This window comes from Pleurodeles waltl, chromosome 9, assembly GCF_031143425.1.
Source record: "Pleurodeles waltl isolate 20211129_DDA chromosome 9, aPleWal1.hap1.20221129, whole genome shotgun sequence".
NCBI classification, from domain to species: domain Eukaryota; kingdom Metazoa; phylum Chordata; class Amphibia; order Caudata; family Salamandridae; genus Pleurodeles; species Pleurodeles waltl.
Genome location: NC_090448.1, coordinates 38314244 through 38327989, shown reverse-complemented (window position 1 = coordinate 38327989; position 13746 = coordinate 38314244). Strand labels below are relative to the sequence as shown.

At 49.3% G+C, this 13746-nt stretch overlaps 1 protein-coding gene across 2 annotated transcripts in view; it reads right to left on the bottom strand.

Annotated features, from left to right (window-relative positions):
* CELSR3 (cadherin EGF LAG seven-pass G-type receptor 3) overlaps nucleotides 1-13746 on the bottom strand; it is a 631136-nt gene that overhangs the window by 231894 nt on the left and 385496 nt on the right. For both annotated transcript variants that reach the window (XR_011198602.1, XM_069206219.1), the window contains exons 8-11: nucleotides 9916-10041; nucleotides 6358-6527; nucleotides 3797-3982; nucleotides 2445-2555 (exon numbers count right to left, since the gene is read on the bottom strand). Coding sequence is in view for 1 of the 2 variants with exons in the window: in XM_069206219.1 (XP_069062320.1) it covers nucleotides 2445-2555; nucleotides 3797-3982; nucleotides 6358-6527; nucleotides 9916-10041 (593 nt within the window). In the remaining variant the exon portion in view is untranslated. The remainder of the gene's footprint in view (nucleotides 1-2444; nucleotides 2556-3796; nucleotides 3983-6357; nucleotides 6528-9915; nucleotides 10042-13746) is intronic.

Genomic DNA, 13746 nt, shown 5'->3' with positions numbered 1-13746 from the left:
CAGGGCCTCAGCTGCCCTCTCCCAGGCCGGCAGGGTTAGCCTCTCACCTGTATCTGCCCCCTTGTTTGCCTGCACACCCCAGGGCCTCAGCTGCCCTCTCCCAGACCGGCAGGGTTAGCCTCTCACCTGTATCTGCCCCATGTTATTCTGCACACCCCATGGCCTCAGCTGCCCTCTTCCAGACCAGCAGGGCTAGCCTCTCACCTGTATCTGCCCCCATGCTATTCTGCACACCCCAGGGCCTCAGTTGCCCTCTCCCAGACCGGCAGGGTTAGCCTCTCACCTGTATCTGCCCCCATGTTATTCTGCACACCCCATGGCTTCAGCTGCCCTCTTCCAGACCGGCAGGGTTAGACTCTCGCCTGTATCCAGCAGGGTTACCCTCTCACCTGCATCTGCCCCCCAAGTTATTCTGCACACCCCATGGCCTCAGCAGCCCTCTCCCAGACCAGCAGGGTTAGCCTCTCACCTGCATCTGCCCCCATGTTATTCTGCACACCCCAGGGCCTCAGCTGCCCTCTCCCAGACCGGCAGGGTTAGCCTCTCACCTGTATCTGCCCCATGTTATTCTGCACACCCCATGGCCTCAGCTGCCCTCTTCCAGACCAGCAGGGCTAGCCTCTCACCTGTATCTGCCCCCATGCTATTCTGCACACCCCAGGGCCTCAGTTGCCCTCTCCCAGACCGGCAGGGTTAGCCTCTCACCTGTATCTGCCCCCATGTTATTCTGCACACCCCATGGCTTCAGCTGCCCTCTTCCAGACCGGCAGGGTTAGACTCTCGCCTGTATCCAGCAGGGTTACCCTCTCACCTGCATCTGTCCCCCAAGTTATTCTGCACACCCCATGGCCTCAGCAGCCCTCTCCCAGACCAGCAGGGTTAGCCTCTCACCTGTGTCTGCCCCCATGTTTGCCTGCACACCCCATGGCTTCAGCTGCCCTCTCCCAGACCAGCAGGGTTAGCCTCTCACCTGCATCTGCCCCCATGTTATTCTGCACACCCCAGGGCCTCAGCTCCCCACTCCCAGGCCAGTAGGGTTAGCCTCTCACCTGCATCTGCCCCCATGTTATTCTGCACACCCCATGGCTTCAGCTGCCCTCTTCCAGACCAGCAGGGTTAGCCTCTCACCTGTATCTGCCCCATGCTATTCTGCACACCCCAGGGCCTCAGTTGCCCTCTCCCAGACCGGCAGGGTTAGCCTCTCACCTGTATCTGCCCCCATGTTATCCTGCACACCCCATGGCCTCAGCTGCCCTCTCCCAGACCGGCAGGGTTAGCTTCTCACCTGTATCTGCCCCCATGTTTGCCTGCACACCCCAGGGCCTCAGCTGCCCTCTCCCAGGCCGGCAGGGTTAGCCTCTCACCTGTATCTGCCCCCATGTTTGCCTGCACACCCCAGGGCCTCAGCTGCCCTCTCCCAGACCGGCAGGGTTAGCCTCTCACCTGTATCTGCCCCATGTTATTCTGCACACCCCATGGCCTCAGCTGCCCTCTTCCAGACCAGCAGGGTTAGCCTCTCACCTGTATCTGCCCCCATGCTATTCTGCACACCCCAGGGCCTCAGTTGCCCTCTCCCAGACCGGCAGGGTTAGCCTCTCACCTGTATCTGCCCCCATGCTATTCTGCACACCCCAGGGCCTCAGTTGCCCTCTCCCAGACCGGCAGGGTTAGCCTCTCACCTGTATCTGCCCCCATGTTATTCTGCACACCCCATGGCTTCAGCTGCCCTCTTCCAGACCGGCAGGGTTAGACTCTCGCCTGTATCCAGCAGGGTTACCCTCTCACCTGCATCTGCCCCCCAAGTTATTCTGCACACCCCATGGCCTCAGCAGCCCTCTCCCAGACCAGCAGGGTTAGCCTCTCACCTGTGTCTGCCCCCATGTTATTCTGCACACCCCAGGGCCTCAGCTCCCCACTCCCAGGCCAGTAGGGTTAGCCTCTCACCTGTATCTGCCCCCATGTTTGCCTGCACACCCCATGGCTTCAGCTGCCCTCTCCCAGACCAGCAGGGTTAGCCTCTCACCTGCATCTGCCCCCATGTTATTCTGCACACCCCAGGGCCTCAGCTCCCCACTCCCAGGCCAGTAGGGTTAGCCTCTCACCTGCATCTGCCCCCATGTTATTCTGCACACCCCATGGCTTCAGCTGCCCTCTTCCAGACCAGCAGGGTTAGCCTCTCACCTGTATCTGCCCCATGCTATTCTGCACACCCCAGGGCCTCAGTTGCCCTCTTCCAGACCGGCAGGGTTAGCCTCTCACCTGCATCTGCCCCCATGTTATTCTGCACACCCCAGAGCCTCAGCTCCCCACTCCCAGACCGGCAGGGTTAGCCTCTCACCTGTATCTGCCACCATGTTATTCTGCACACCCCAGGGCCTCAGCTCCCCACTCCCAGGCCAGCAGGGTTAGCCTCTCACCTGTATCCAGCAGGGTTAGCCTCTCACCTGTATGCAGCCTTCCATGCCATTCCGCACCTCCCCGGACTCCAGCAGTCCTCCAACATGCAGATATTTCACTTTCAGACCATGAAGCTCATTTCCAACAACAACAGTGTCCTGCAGGAGGTAAAGAGAGAATGACATTTCTTCAATAGTTCACATCATCACATGCATGCACACACCTCTGAGAGTCTGTTAATAAGCCTCTCCTATTTGGATCCAAGAACAGGACACACCACTCTCCACTTCAGTTTGCATAACTGGGCCCTTACATTCTCGACAGTTTCAATGGGGATTGTGGTTTTCTTGAATTCCCAATCACAAAGACATGCCAGGCTGTGCTGGGAAGAAATCTGTCTTAGTCAAGAAGACTTTTCCCTCCCTGCAAAAATGACACAATCTGAGAAAGAATCCCAATATGCTGAGCTATTACCTGCTGTCCAGACTTTGGGCCCTAGGTGCAGCTAGTTTCCAAGAGATCATACCATCATCCTGTACTGCTAAGACTGGTCACTGGTCCACCGCACCCCTAAAGGCAGATATAATCACAGGTTCCAGGGTAACCGCCCTGCACCTAGCCTCACTCCCAAATATTAGCTCCTTGTGATTCTTAGCACTTTCACTTGACACTTGCATCCAGGCCCAGTTCATAAAACGTTTCTCTTCGGAGTCTCCCCTAACCCCACCACATAACCCTAGCACTTTACCCTTGAACACTCTCAGAGGGCATGACCATGCTTAAAGTGTGAGCTTCCTTCCATTCTTTCTGACATGATAGCCAGACTTTATGTGAGGGCTGTTCACGTGCTACACCAATCCTACAAGACTTACCCGTGGCAAAAATATGAACTGAATGCCTTAGATCGCTTGAGCATGACTAACTCTGGCGTAGTGGGTGAGCGGCCTACTGACTATCATTAGTTAGCATGGCCTAACTACACAAACCCCAACAAGATCAAGCAAAACTGCTCCTGTGCATCCCTGCATGAACTGGTCATCAGTGAAACCTAGGTATACGCTTCAGACACAAACCAAGAAACATCCGTAAGCAAAGGCAAATGAGGATCCTGTGGGCCTAAGTCAGTATAAGTTGTTCACATATTCACCTCGGCCTATACTCTGTCGTGTTCCTTCCCTTATTCTTTGTAAAAGCCTTGGATACTGCACTCTGTTTCTTAGCATCTAGGTCGACCTATCAAATACATGCATGACTAAAAACCATGAACTTTGCTTGTATTTGTCATATGGAGTTGCCTCTGGCATTGTCTGCATCCTGTGAAGACTTGGTGATGGACACTCTGATGGTGGCTTGTGATCGCACCCTTGCCTGCTCTGAGTTTCCTTGTTGCCGCACTGACCTGGTAGAACCCAAAGTCAAGGTTGACGGTGATGATGTAGCGAGTCTCACGCCCACTGCGCACATCCCGCAGCTCCAGTTGTAAGTCGTGCCACTTTCCATCATTCAACATCATCTGGTCGAGGAGGAGGGTGTTGGTGCGGCTGCTGCCCCTGTTCACCGAGAAGGAGAGGAGGCCGGACACCAGCTGCGGAAGGACAGAAGGAAAAGAGTTTCTTCTTGAAATCAAATTGAAGGCCTTGCGGGGTACACTGGGCTGTGTAAAGGGACAGACTGTTCTACTGTGGAGCAGGACATCTCTACAAGGCTGCATTCTGTTGTGCATTCAGTTACAAATCTATACCCATCTATAAACATCAGACATCAGTACACATGGTGCAGGATTAACATTATCAGTTTAGTCAGGGTGGATTTACAGTTGTGTTCTTTCACTTGAAGAGCAAGCTGAGCAGCACATCCTCCAACACAACTGTGTGCACACCTTGTCCAGCACAGGGAAGTGCCCGTGTAAACCCGAGGGCTAGAGGAGCTCATCTCACAACACGTTGACCTTCTGGGCTGCAGCGGGTGGCACAGCAACCCAGGTCATCAAATACAGTAACCAAGAAGTTGGCAGAAGACGTGCTTGTGATGTTATGTACATTTACAGAACAATAAAATTCAACTGGGTCAAGCTTTGTGAATAGAGGGTTCTGCACGTCTGCCTGGAAGTGAATGTAAGCATCTGGAAGTCTGTCTGAAAGTGAGCACACGGTTCTGGAGGTCTGTCTGAGAGTGAAAAGAGGATTCTGGAGGTTTGAAGTTATGGAGTTCTGTCTGAAAGTGAGTTGAGGCTTCTGTAAGTCTGTCTGAAAGTGTGCAGAGGGCTCTGGAGGTCTATCTGAAAGTGAGCAGAGGGTTCTGGAGGTCTGTGAAAGTGAGCAGAGGGTTCTGGAGGTGTATCTGAAAGTGAGCAGAGGGTCCTGGAGGTCTGTGAAAGTGAGCAGAGGGTTCCGGAGGTCTGTCTGAAAGTGAGCAGAGGGTTCTGGAGGTCTATGAAAGTGAGCAAAGGGTTCTGGAGGTCTGTCTGAAAGTGAGCAGAGGCTTCTGGAGGTGTGTGTGTGAATGTGAGCAGAGGGCCTGGAGGTCTATGTGAAAGAGAATAGAGGGTTCTGGAGGTTTGTCTGAAAGTGAGTAGAAGATTTTGATGGTCTGCCTTAAGTGAGTACAGGGTTCTGAAGGTCTGTCTGAAACTGAAGAAAATGTTGATGGCATCTAGAAAAGAAGCCATTCAGGTGCCACCTGTTAGCCAAGATTGAAACTTTCTGAATCCAGGCTGACATCCGTTGATGTTTCAGACAGTGTGGAACCAGGATGTGAGGAATAAAAATCCATCAGGAGAAGAGCAGGAATCATCTAGCAGGCCTGAGTCAGTCTAGCATCCTCAAACCCAGGATGCTGACCAGGGATTCGAGAGACTGGAAGGTGTGGGGGGATGCCACAGATGTCTTGGAGGTACACCTTGGCAGTAGTTACAGATGCTCAACAGAAGTGGTGGTGGAGGTGATGAAGGATGTCAGCCTTCTGCTTGAGTCAACGCACATGGAAAGGGTGTGAGCGCACCAGGAGGGAAAGTGGTCAGGGCAGTCAGAAGTGGCAGAGGCAGTGGAGGCTGAGAAGTAGGCGACTTCTGTCTTAGAGGAATTAAGCATGAAATAACAGAAGACAATTTCATATTAAACAGCAGTAAGAAAATCAGAAAATGTTTAAAGAGAAAGGGGCATGTGAAGGACGGAAAGGAGGAGATCTGCTTGTCACCAACAGAGGAGCAACACAAAATCAAAGTAGGAGATTATACCACAGAAGAAGACTGTGCAAACGGGAAAAACGAGAGGGCCTAGGACCGGGCTTAGTGGATAGCATCTCAGAAGGGCGCAGGACTAGAGGAGGGTCAGGAACACAAGGGGACACTGAAAGAACCGAGAACAAGTGGGCTTAGGTCAAGGAACACAAGGGGACACTGAAAGAACCGAGAACAAGTGGGCTTAGGTCAAGGAACACAAGGGGACACTGAAAGAACAGAGAACACGTGGGTTTAGTGGATACCCTCTCAGAAGGGCTTAGCACTGTAGGGGTCAAGGAACACAAGTGCACACTGAAAGAACAGATAACAAGTGGGGCTAGAGGCAGTGGTGTAACAAAAGGAAAGCCCCCCCTACAAGATAGGCTGGAGCCCCCCCCTACAAAATAGGCTGAAGGGGGCCCCCAGAGTCACATCAGTAGGGGCCGAGTGGGCCCCCTCCAATACGGGCCTCTATTATGCCCCTGGTTAGAGGATACCCTGGCGTATGACTGGAGGGTGGTCATGGAACACAAGGGGACACTGAAAGCATAGAGAGGGAACAAGTGCTACATAAATAAAACAATTCTTTTTGACTGGCCAGATGTTCTGATCTCGTGCTCTTACACCAAGGTATTGGAGTTTGCAGCTGTAATAAAATAGTTTTTCAAGTGCTTTGGAACTCACAGAGCGTGGCCTTTCACACACTGCCCGTGCTGGCTAGCCTGGTCATTGTTGCCTACCTGGCAGAGTATGGTTGTGTATTGACCAGCGTGGGCTTGGAGAAGGGTCCCTCCTGGCTGCCGGGTTCTGAATGTCATTCCCAGGAACCAAGGTACGGAGATCTTCACCTCACTCTTGAAATCCCAGGAAAGGCTGCTGTTTCCATGGAAACGGTGCGGATGGAGCATCGCTGGGAAGGAAAACAACGTGGCAGAGTGGAGATTAGATGCATTTTGACACACAGCAGTAGAATAGGGAGAGAAATTCTGCTACAGAAAAAGAGGTGCTGTGAACCTCGAATCACCTCCCAGCAGTGGAAGCTTCACATGTATTTTACTGATCGGCTGGGTGCAAAGTGTACCCCCCCCTTGCTGGCATCGTTCACGGACTCGTGCTTTGAAATATCTCCCCGTGACTAAGGGATGACGCCAGAACAGTGGTTCTTAACGTTTTGACTTCTGTGGACCCCCACTTTATCATTGGTGGAAGCCGGGGACTCCCACTGAGTGATTACTGGAAGCAAAGGGACCCAGGCCTAAACACTGTTGATGATTTGAACTGCAAAACAATACACAAAAAATACAGAAACAAGCATTCCATCAGATGCATACACAAATGATAACACATTTTATTTAATTTTCAAAACATAAAGATAAAATCAAATGTTAATTCTAATAGGAAACTTGGAGTTTTTCTAAATTCGATTGCAGCCACACATCATCCGTACTATATTCTATTTGATGCAGCTGCACAGCCCCCCCGAATCAATCTGTGAATACTAAATTAATTTTTAGCCTCCAAATTCAAATTCCTTGATGTTTACAGTACGTTTTAAATTTTTGGATTGAACATTTACTCACTTTATTTATGTACACTTTATTTAAGTTTCCAAGCAGTCACTGGCCCTCTGAGGAGGCTCCGTGGACCCCCAGGGGTCCCCGGACCACAGGTTGGGCACCACTGTTCTAGAGCACAGGGGCCAAAGTCCGAGTTTGCCGGACTGATCACCCAAGGAGCTTCAAGAGCGAATGAATCGATGAAAGATCCGAAGCCGGAGAAGCTGAATGACTTGAAAAAGCACACAGCAGCACATTTATAGTGCGGGTGGGCGCTGTAAGTTCTGCCCCTTCAGAAACCGGCCTTGCAGCACTGTACCCTACAAATGACTCCAGTGTGGGGGCGGCCTCCACTATTCAAAGGCTGGGCCTCTTTACTATGATTTACTTGTGAGCAGTGCTTTCTCCAGTTAAAGGCTGTAACTTGGAGCTTGCAGTACATTCTGCGCTTCTTCGCAGCGCTATCTGGGGAGCCAGGGGATGTCACCCTAAATTAAATGCTCGGGGGCCTTGATGGTGCAGCTGTTCGTGTTTTTCATGTTTTATATTTCACACCGCCTTGGAATAGTGGGAAATCTGTAGAACGTGTTTAAAAGGAAAAGGTTTTGCTAGTGATGCATCTGTTTCGTTGTCATTTCACAACATGGCAGTGTTGATTTTTCTCTTGAAATATTAAAAAGTGTACTGTTAATGAGAGAAAAAAATACTGAAATAAGTAAAAAAAAGGACGTGCACCGCCAGTTTGTGTTTTAAAAAAAATGTAATCCGGGTGTACCATTTGTTTGATTGGCTATGTAGAAACTGAGCAGAGGGTTGCAGATGAGTCCCCCAGAGCCACCCAACAAGCCCGTTCCCTGCCACTGAGCACCGCACTCCTTGTCTGATATTCAGATGGTCAGCAGGCGGTTGTTATTGCTTCCATGTGTCTCTCTACTGCCTTCCTTTCTCTGTTATTGCTTGTACGCCCCTCTTGCTGAAATGTCAAGCCACTCCATGGATGACTACTGACCTTTCAAGGCTTTAACACCTGCCTCTGGTACCTCCTGACCAGCATTTCTCCCCCCAGCGCCTTTTCTTTCCTGGAGACGAGGTGTGGCTGAAGCAGCCATGACGGCCCACGCCATTCTAAGGGCTCCTTAGTCGCTGTCCATGTCCTGCTTTGAATTCGTCAACGCTCTCCACGTTGTGCTATGATAAAGGCCCTGCCCAGTGGCTCATTGCGATTCACCCTAAGTGGTCCATGGGGTAAGAGGAAAGACGCCCCGGACAGGGCCAGTCCTTGGTCACAATACACTGGGCAGAAAATAATGCGCCCACAGCTGATGGATGCTAGGCTAAGACAACAAGCAGCCATTCAGGCCTCCATGCGAGTGAGGTGTCTGTGCAGTGCCCCTTTGTATAGGGCTACAAACTTCACTGCACTGGCCCTGTGATCTATATCCCTTGATCCATGCAAGTGACGCATAGACACAAACTGGGGGTACAGAAGGCTATCTGCTGTCTGGTGCCCCTGGCGCAACCCTTGCTACCCATGATCTCAGGGCTCATGAAGGCAGAGACAGGAACAGAAGGTGGACAGGGCTCACAGAACCTTCATTTCTTTCTGGAGTTTCAACTTTTTTCCCATTAGTCCCTCAGCAGAAAACAAGACCAAGGTGAGGGGCTAAGGATGAAGGTAGGGTGACAGCCCTGTGATGCCATCAGGGGAAGTAAGGATGTATGTCGTCACTTCCACTTTCCCTGACATGATGGTGAATGGACTTCCATGGACCTAAAGTGGCTGCTGGCCAGCGATTGGCTGTGTTACCAGATCTTGTGCCTTGCAGATGAGTGCACGAAGAGCAGAAACTGCCTACAGCTATGGAAGGTCAGAAACCAGGTCTTGCGAGAACTAAGCTTTAGTTCACACTGGAGTGAACCCCCTGCACATCCCATGCTGGATGTTTTACAGAAGTAAAGAGGCGGTAGCTTCCCTGCCGAGATCCTGTCCTCCCACCAACCACTTCTGAGAAGGGAAACAAACCACTGAGTTACCGGAAATATGTGAAGAACTATCTCTTGTAAGTCAGACACAAGGCATGCCGCAGCAAAGACTAGCGCCATGAGGCAACTCCACTTCAGTATCCATACAGATCTGCAGGATTGGGCTGCCTAGCGCCGCATAGCACATCTCATACGGCTACACCATTGGTGTGTAGACCGGTGACGCAATTTCTTTCTATGGACACTTGCCGCTTGTTATGGGCCCCATCATTTCTCTTGAATTCAACGTCATGGGTGACCACTTCGAGGCCACAGGACATGATAGGCCCGAGTGCGTGTTTCTGGTGCAGCCCTAAGCTGCTCTCCTGGGCCTTTAAACCTAAAGCGCAGTTCCCAGTACTGACAGCTACTGCCCCTGCCACGCTCGGTGGGCTCTAAGGTGTTTGCACCAACAGTAATCTAAAAAGATGGACATTTCAATGGAACTATAAGGGTTTTTTTAACTGTTCATTAAAACACATCTTAAGAGGTTGCTTATTTTTAGAGGGTCACATGTAGAATGACCACTTGATGCCTACCACGGGGCAAGGCCGGACAAATACTGTCTACAAATGACCAAATGACCAACAGAAGGAACTCCAAGAGATGCATCATTAAGCAGCGGAAGTGTACAAATTGAGCTCCATGTTTCCCAAATGGCTTCAGCACATCCCTTAAGGTAGGGGGTGGGGTCCTTTGTAGCACACAAGGTCTCCTTACCATGCCTACACTCCTTGCCTCCAAACCCAAGCGGACACTGGCAGGTGAAGGTCCCCCAGGCAACGGAACAAGAGCCGCCGTTCTTGCAGGGGTTGGAATCACAGAAGGAATGCTTAGCATGACAACCTGAAAGAGAAGGGAACATGTTAGAGTCAAGAATCAAGAGCCTTTTAGCAGTGTTATCCTAGCAGAGGCCTGGACATGTGATGCCACACATGTCGATATGTACTGTCGGACGTCTCCATAGTACTGCCATACACACACGCACTGCCACACGTTTAGACATGTACTGCCACACGCCTAGATATGTCCTGCCAGGCGCCTATACATGTATTGCCACTTAAATGTGCTGTTACACTTCTAGATAAAGTGAGATGCATAAAGACGTGTGTTGCCACAGGTTTAAGCATGCGTTTTGAGTATACCATAGTGTACCACATGTGTAGTGATGTTCTGACACACATCTAGACTATCTCTGCCAAACGGCTAGAACTGCACTGTCACAAGTCTAGGCCTGCACTGTCACAAGCCTAGACCTGCAGTGTCACAAGTATCAACCTGCACTGTCACAAGTCTAGACATACACTGTCACAAGTCTAGACATGCACTGTCACAAGTATAAACCTCACTGCCACAAGTATCAACCTGCACTGTCACAAGTCTAGACCTGCACTGTCACAAGTATCTCCCTGCACTGTCACAAGTCTAGACCTGCACTGTCACAAGTCTAGACCTGCACTGTCACAAGTATAAACCACACTGTTACAAGTCTAGACCTGAACTGTCACAAGTATTAACCTGCACTGTCACAAGTCTAGACCTGCACTGTCACAAGTATAAACCTCACTGTCACAAGTATCAACCTGCACTGTCACAAGTATAAACCTGCACTGTCACAAGTCTAGACCTGCACTGTCACAAGTATAAACCTGCACTGTCACAAGTCTAGACCTGCACTGCCACAAGTAGCAATCTGCACTGTCACAAGCCTAGACCTGCACTGTCACAAGTATCCACTTGCACTGTTACAAGTTGCACTGTACATCTAACTGTCACAAGTCTAGACCTGCCCTGTCACAAGTATCAAACTCACTGTCACAAGTATCAACCTGCACTGTCACAAGTCTAGACCTGCTCTGTCACAAGTATAAACCACACTGTTACAAGCCTAGACCTGCACTGTCACAAGTATAAACCTGCACTGTTACAAGTCTAGACCTGCACTGTCACAAGTATACATCTAACTGTCACAAGTCTAGACCTGCCCTGTCACAAGTATCAAACTCACTGTCACAAGTATCAACCTGCACTGTCACAAGTCTAGACCTGCACTGTCACAAGTATAAACCACACTCTGAACTGTCACAAGTATTAACCTGCACTGTCACAAGTCTAGACATGCACTGTCACAAGTATAAACCTCACTGTCACAAGTATCAACCTGCACTGTCACAAGTATCTCCCTGCACTGTCACAAGTCTAGACCTGCACTGTCACAAGTCTAGACATGCACTGTCACAAGTATAAACCTCACTGTCACAAGTATCAACCAGCACTGTCACAATTCTAGACCTGCACTGTCACAAGTATAAATCTGCACTGTCACATGTCTAGACCTTCAGTGTCACAAGTATAAAGGTGCACTGTTACAAGTCTAGACCTGCACTGTCACAAGTATACATCTAACTGTCACAAGTCTAGACCTGCCCTGTCACAAGTATCAACCTCACTGTCACAAGTATCAACCTGGACTGTCACAAGTATAAACCTGCACTGTCACAAGTCTATACCTGCACTGTCACAAGTTCTAGACCTGCACTGTCACAAGTATAAACCACACTGTTACAAGTCTAGACCTGCACTGTCACAAGTATAAACCACACTGTTACAAGTCTAGACCTGAACTGTCACAAGTATCAACCTCACTGTCACAAGTATCAACCTGCACTGTCACAAGCATACACCTGCACTGTCACAAGTATAAACCTGCACTGTCACAAGGATAAACCTGCACTGTCACAAGTCTAGACCTGCACTGCCACAAGTAGCAATCTGCACTGTCACAAGCCTAGACCTGCACTGTCACAAGTATCAACCTCCACTGTCACTAGTCTAGACCTGCAGTGTCACAAGTATCAACCTGCACTGTCACAAGTCTAGACATACACTGTCACAAGTCTAGACATGCACTGTCACAAGTATAAACCTCACTGTCACAAGTATCAACCTGCCAAGTATCTCCCTGCACTGTCACAAGTCTAGACCTGCACTTTCACAATTCTAGACCTGCACTGCCACAAGTATAAATCTACACTGTCACAAGTCTAGACCTTCAGTGTCACAAGTATAAAGGTGCAGTTACAAGTCTAGACCTGCACTTTCACGAGTATACATCTAACTGTCACAAGTCTAGACCTGCCCTGTCACAAGTATCAACCTCACTGTCACAAGTATCAACCTGGACTGTCACAAGTAGCAATCTCCACTGTCACAAGCCTAGACCTGCACTGTCACAAGTATCAACCTCCACTGTCACTAGTCTAGACCTGCAGTGTCACAAGTATCAACCTGCACTGTCACAAGTCTAGACATACACTGTCACAAGTCTAGACATGCACTGTCACAAGTATAAACCTCACTGTCACAAGTATCAACCTGCCAAGTATCTCCCTGCACTGTCACAAGTCTAGACCTGCACTTTCACAATTCTAGACCTGCACTGCCACAAGTATAAATCTACACTGTCACAAGTCTAGACCTTCAGTGTCACAAGTATAAAGGTGCAGTTACAAGTCTAGACCTGCACTTTCACGAGTATACATCTAACTGTCACAAGTCTAGACCTGCCCTGTCACAAGTATCAACCTCACTGTCACAAGTATCAACCTGGACTGTCACAAGTATAAACCTGCACTGTCACAAGTTCTAGACCTGCACTGTCACAAGTATAAACCTCACTGTCACAAGTATCAACCTGCACTGTCACAAGCATAAACCTGAACTGTCACAAGTATAAACCTGCACTGTCACAAGTATAAACCTGCACTGTCAGAAGTCTAGACCTGCACTGTCACAAGTATAAACCTCACTGTTACAAGTCTAGACCTGAACTGTCACAAGTAGCAATCTGCACTGTCACAAGTCTAGACCTGCACTGTCACAAGTATAAACCTGCAGTGTCACAAGTATAAACCTGCACTGTCACAAGTCTAGACCTGCACTGTCACAAGTATCAACCTGCACTGTCACAAGTCTAGACATACACTTCAACATGTCTAGAAATGTAACGTCATACTTGTAGATACCTACAATTACACAGACAAACACCATCATACTTCAGAAATGAACTGACACACAGCTACACATGTAGCTTCACACACATATCTATGTATTTCAAGAGCAAGAGCGGGGACAGAGAGAGAGTTATGCCATGGAGAGTTACGCCTCGTCATAGCACATTTCCAGGCTCAAGGCAAAGAGAATGAAATATGACCATATATAGAGGAGTGCGGATAAGAATTAAGAATGTCACGTAATTATTAATAAATAAACTCCATGTTTCTTTTGCCTCTTCTCACCTGTAGATTCCAACTATTTAACACATATTAAAAAGGACAGCAGCACGACACTGATAGGTCTGTTAAGTACCCCATATCATACTGTTTCTATCTGGCATATACTGCTGATCACCTATATAAAATAGAAAACTTAATAGCTTTTTAAGTTCTGGGTTGTGACAGCACTGTAGTCAAACAAACCTACTGTTTGTAAGATGCTTACAGTGGGCTTTGGATTGGCCTCCTTCAACCACTAGCTTTCTTCAAGCAGCCT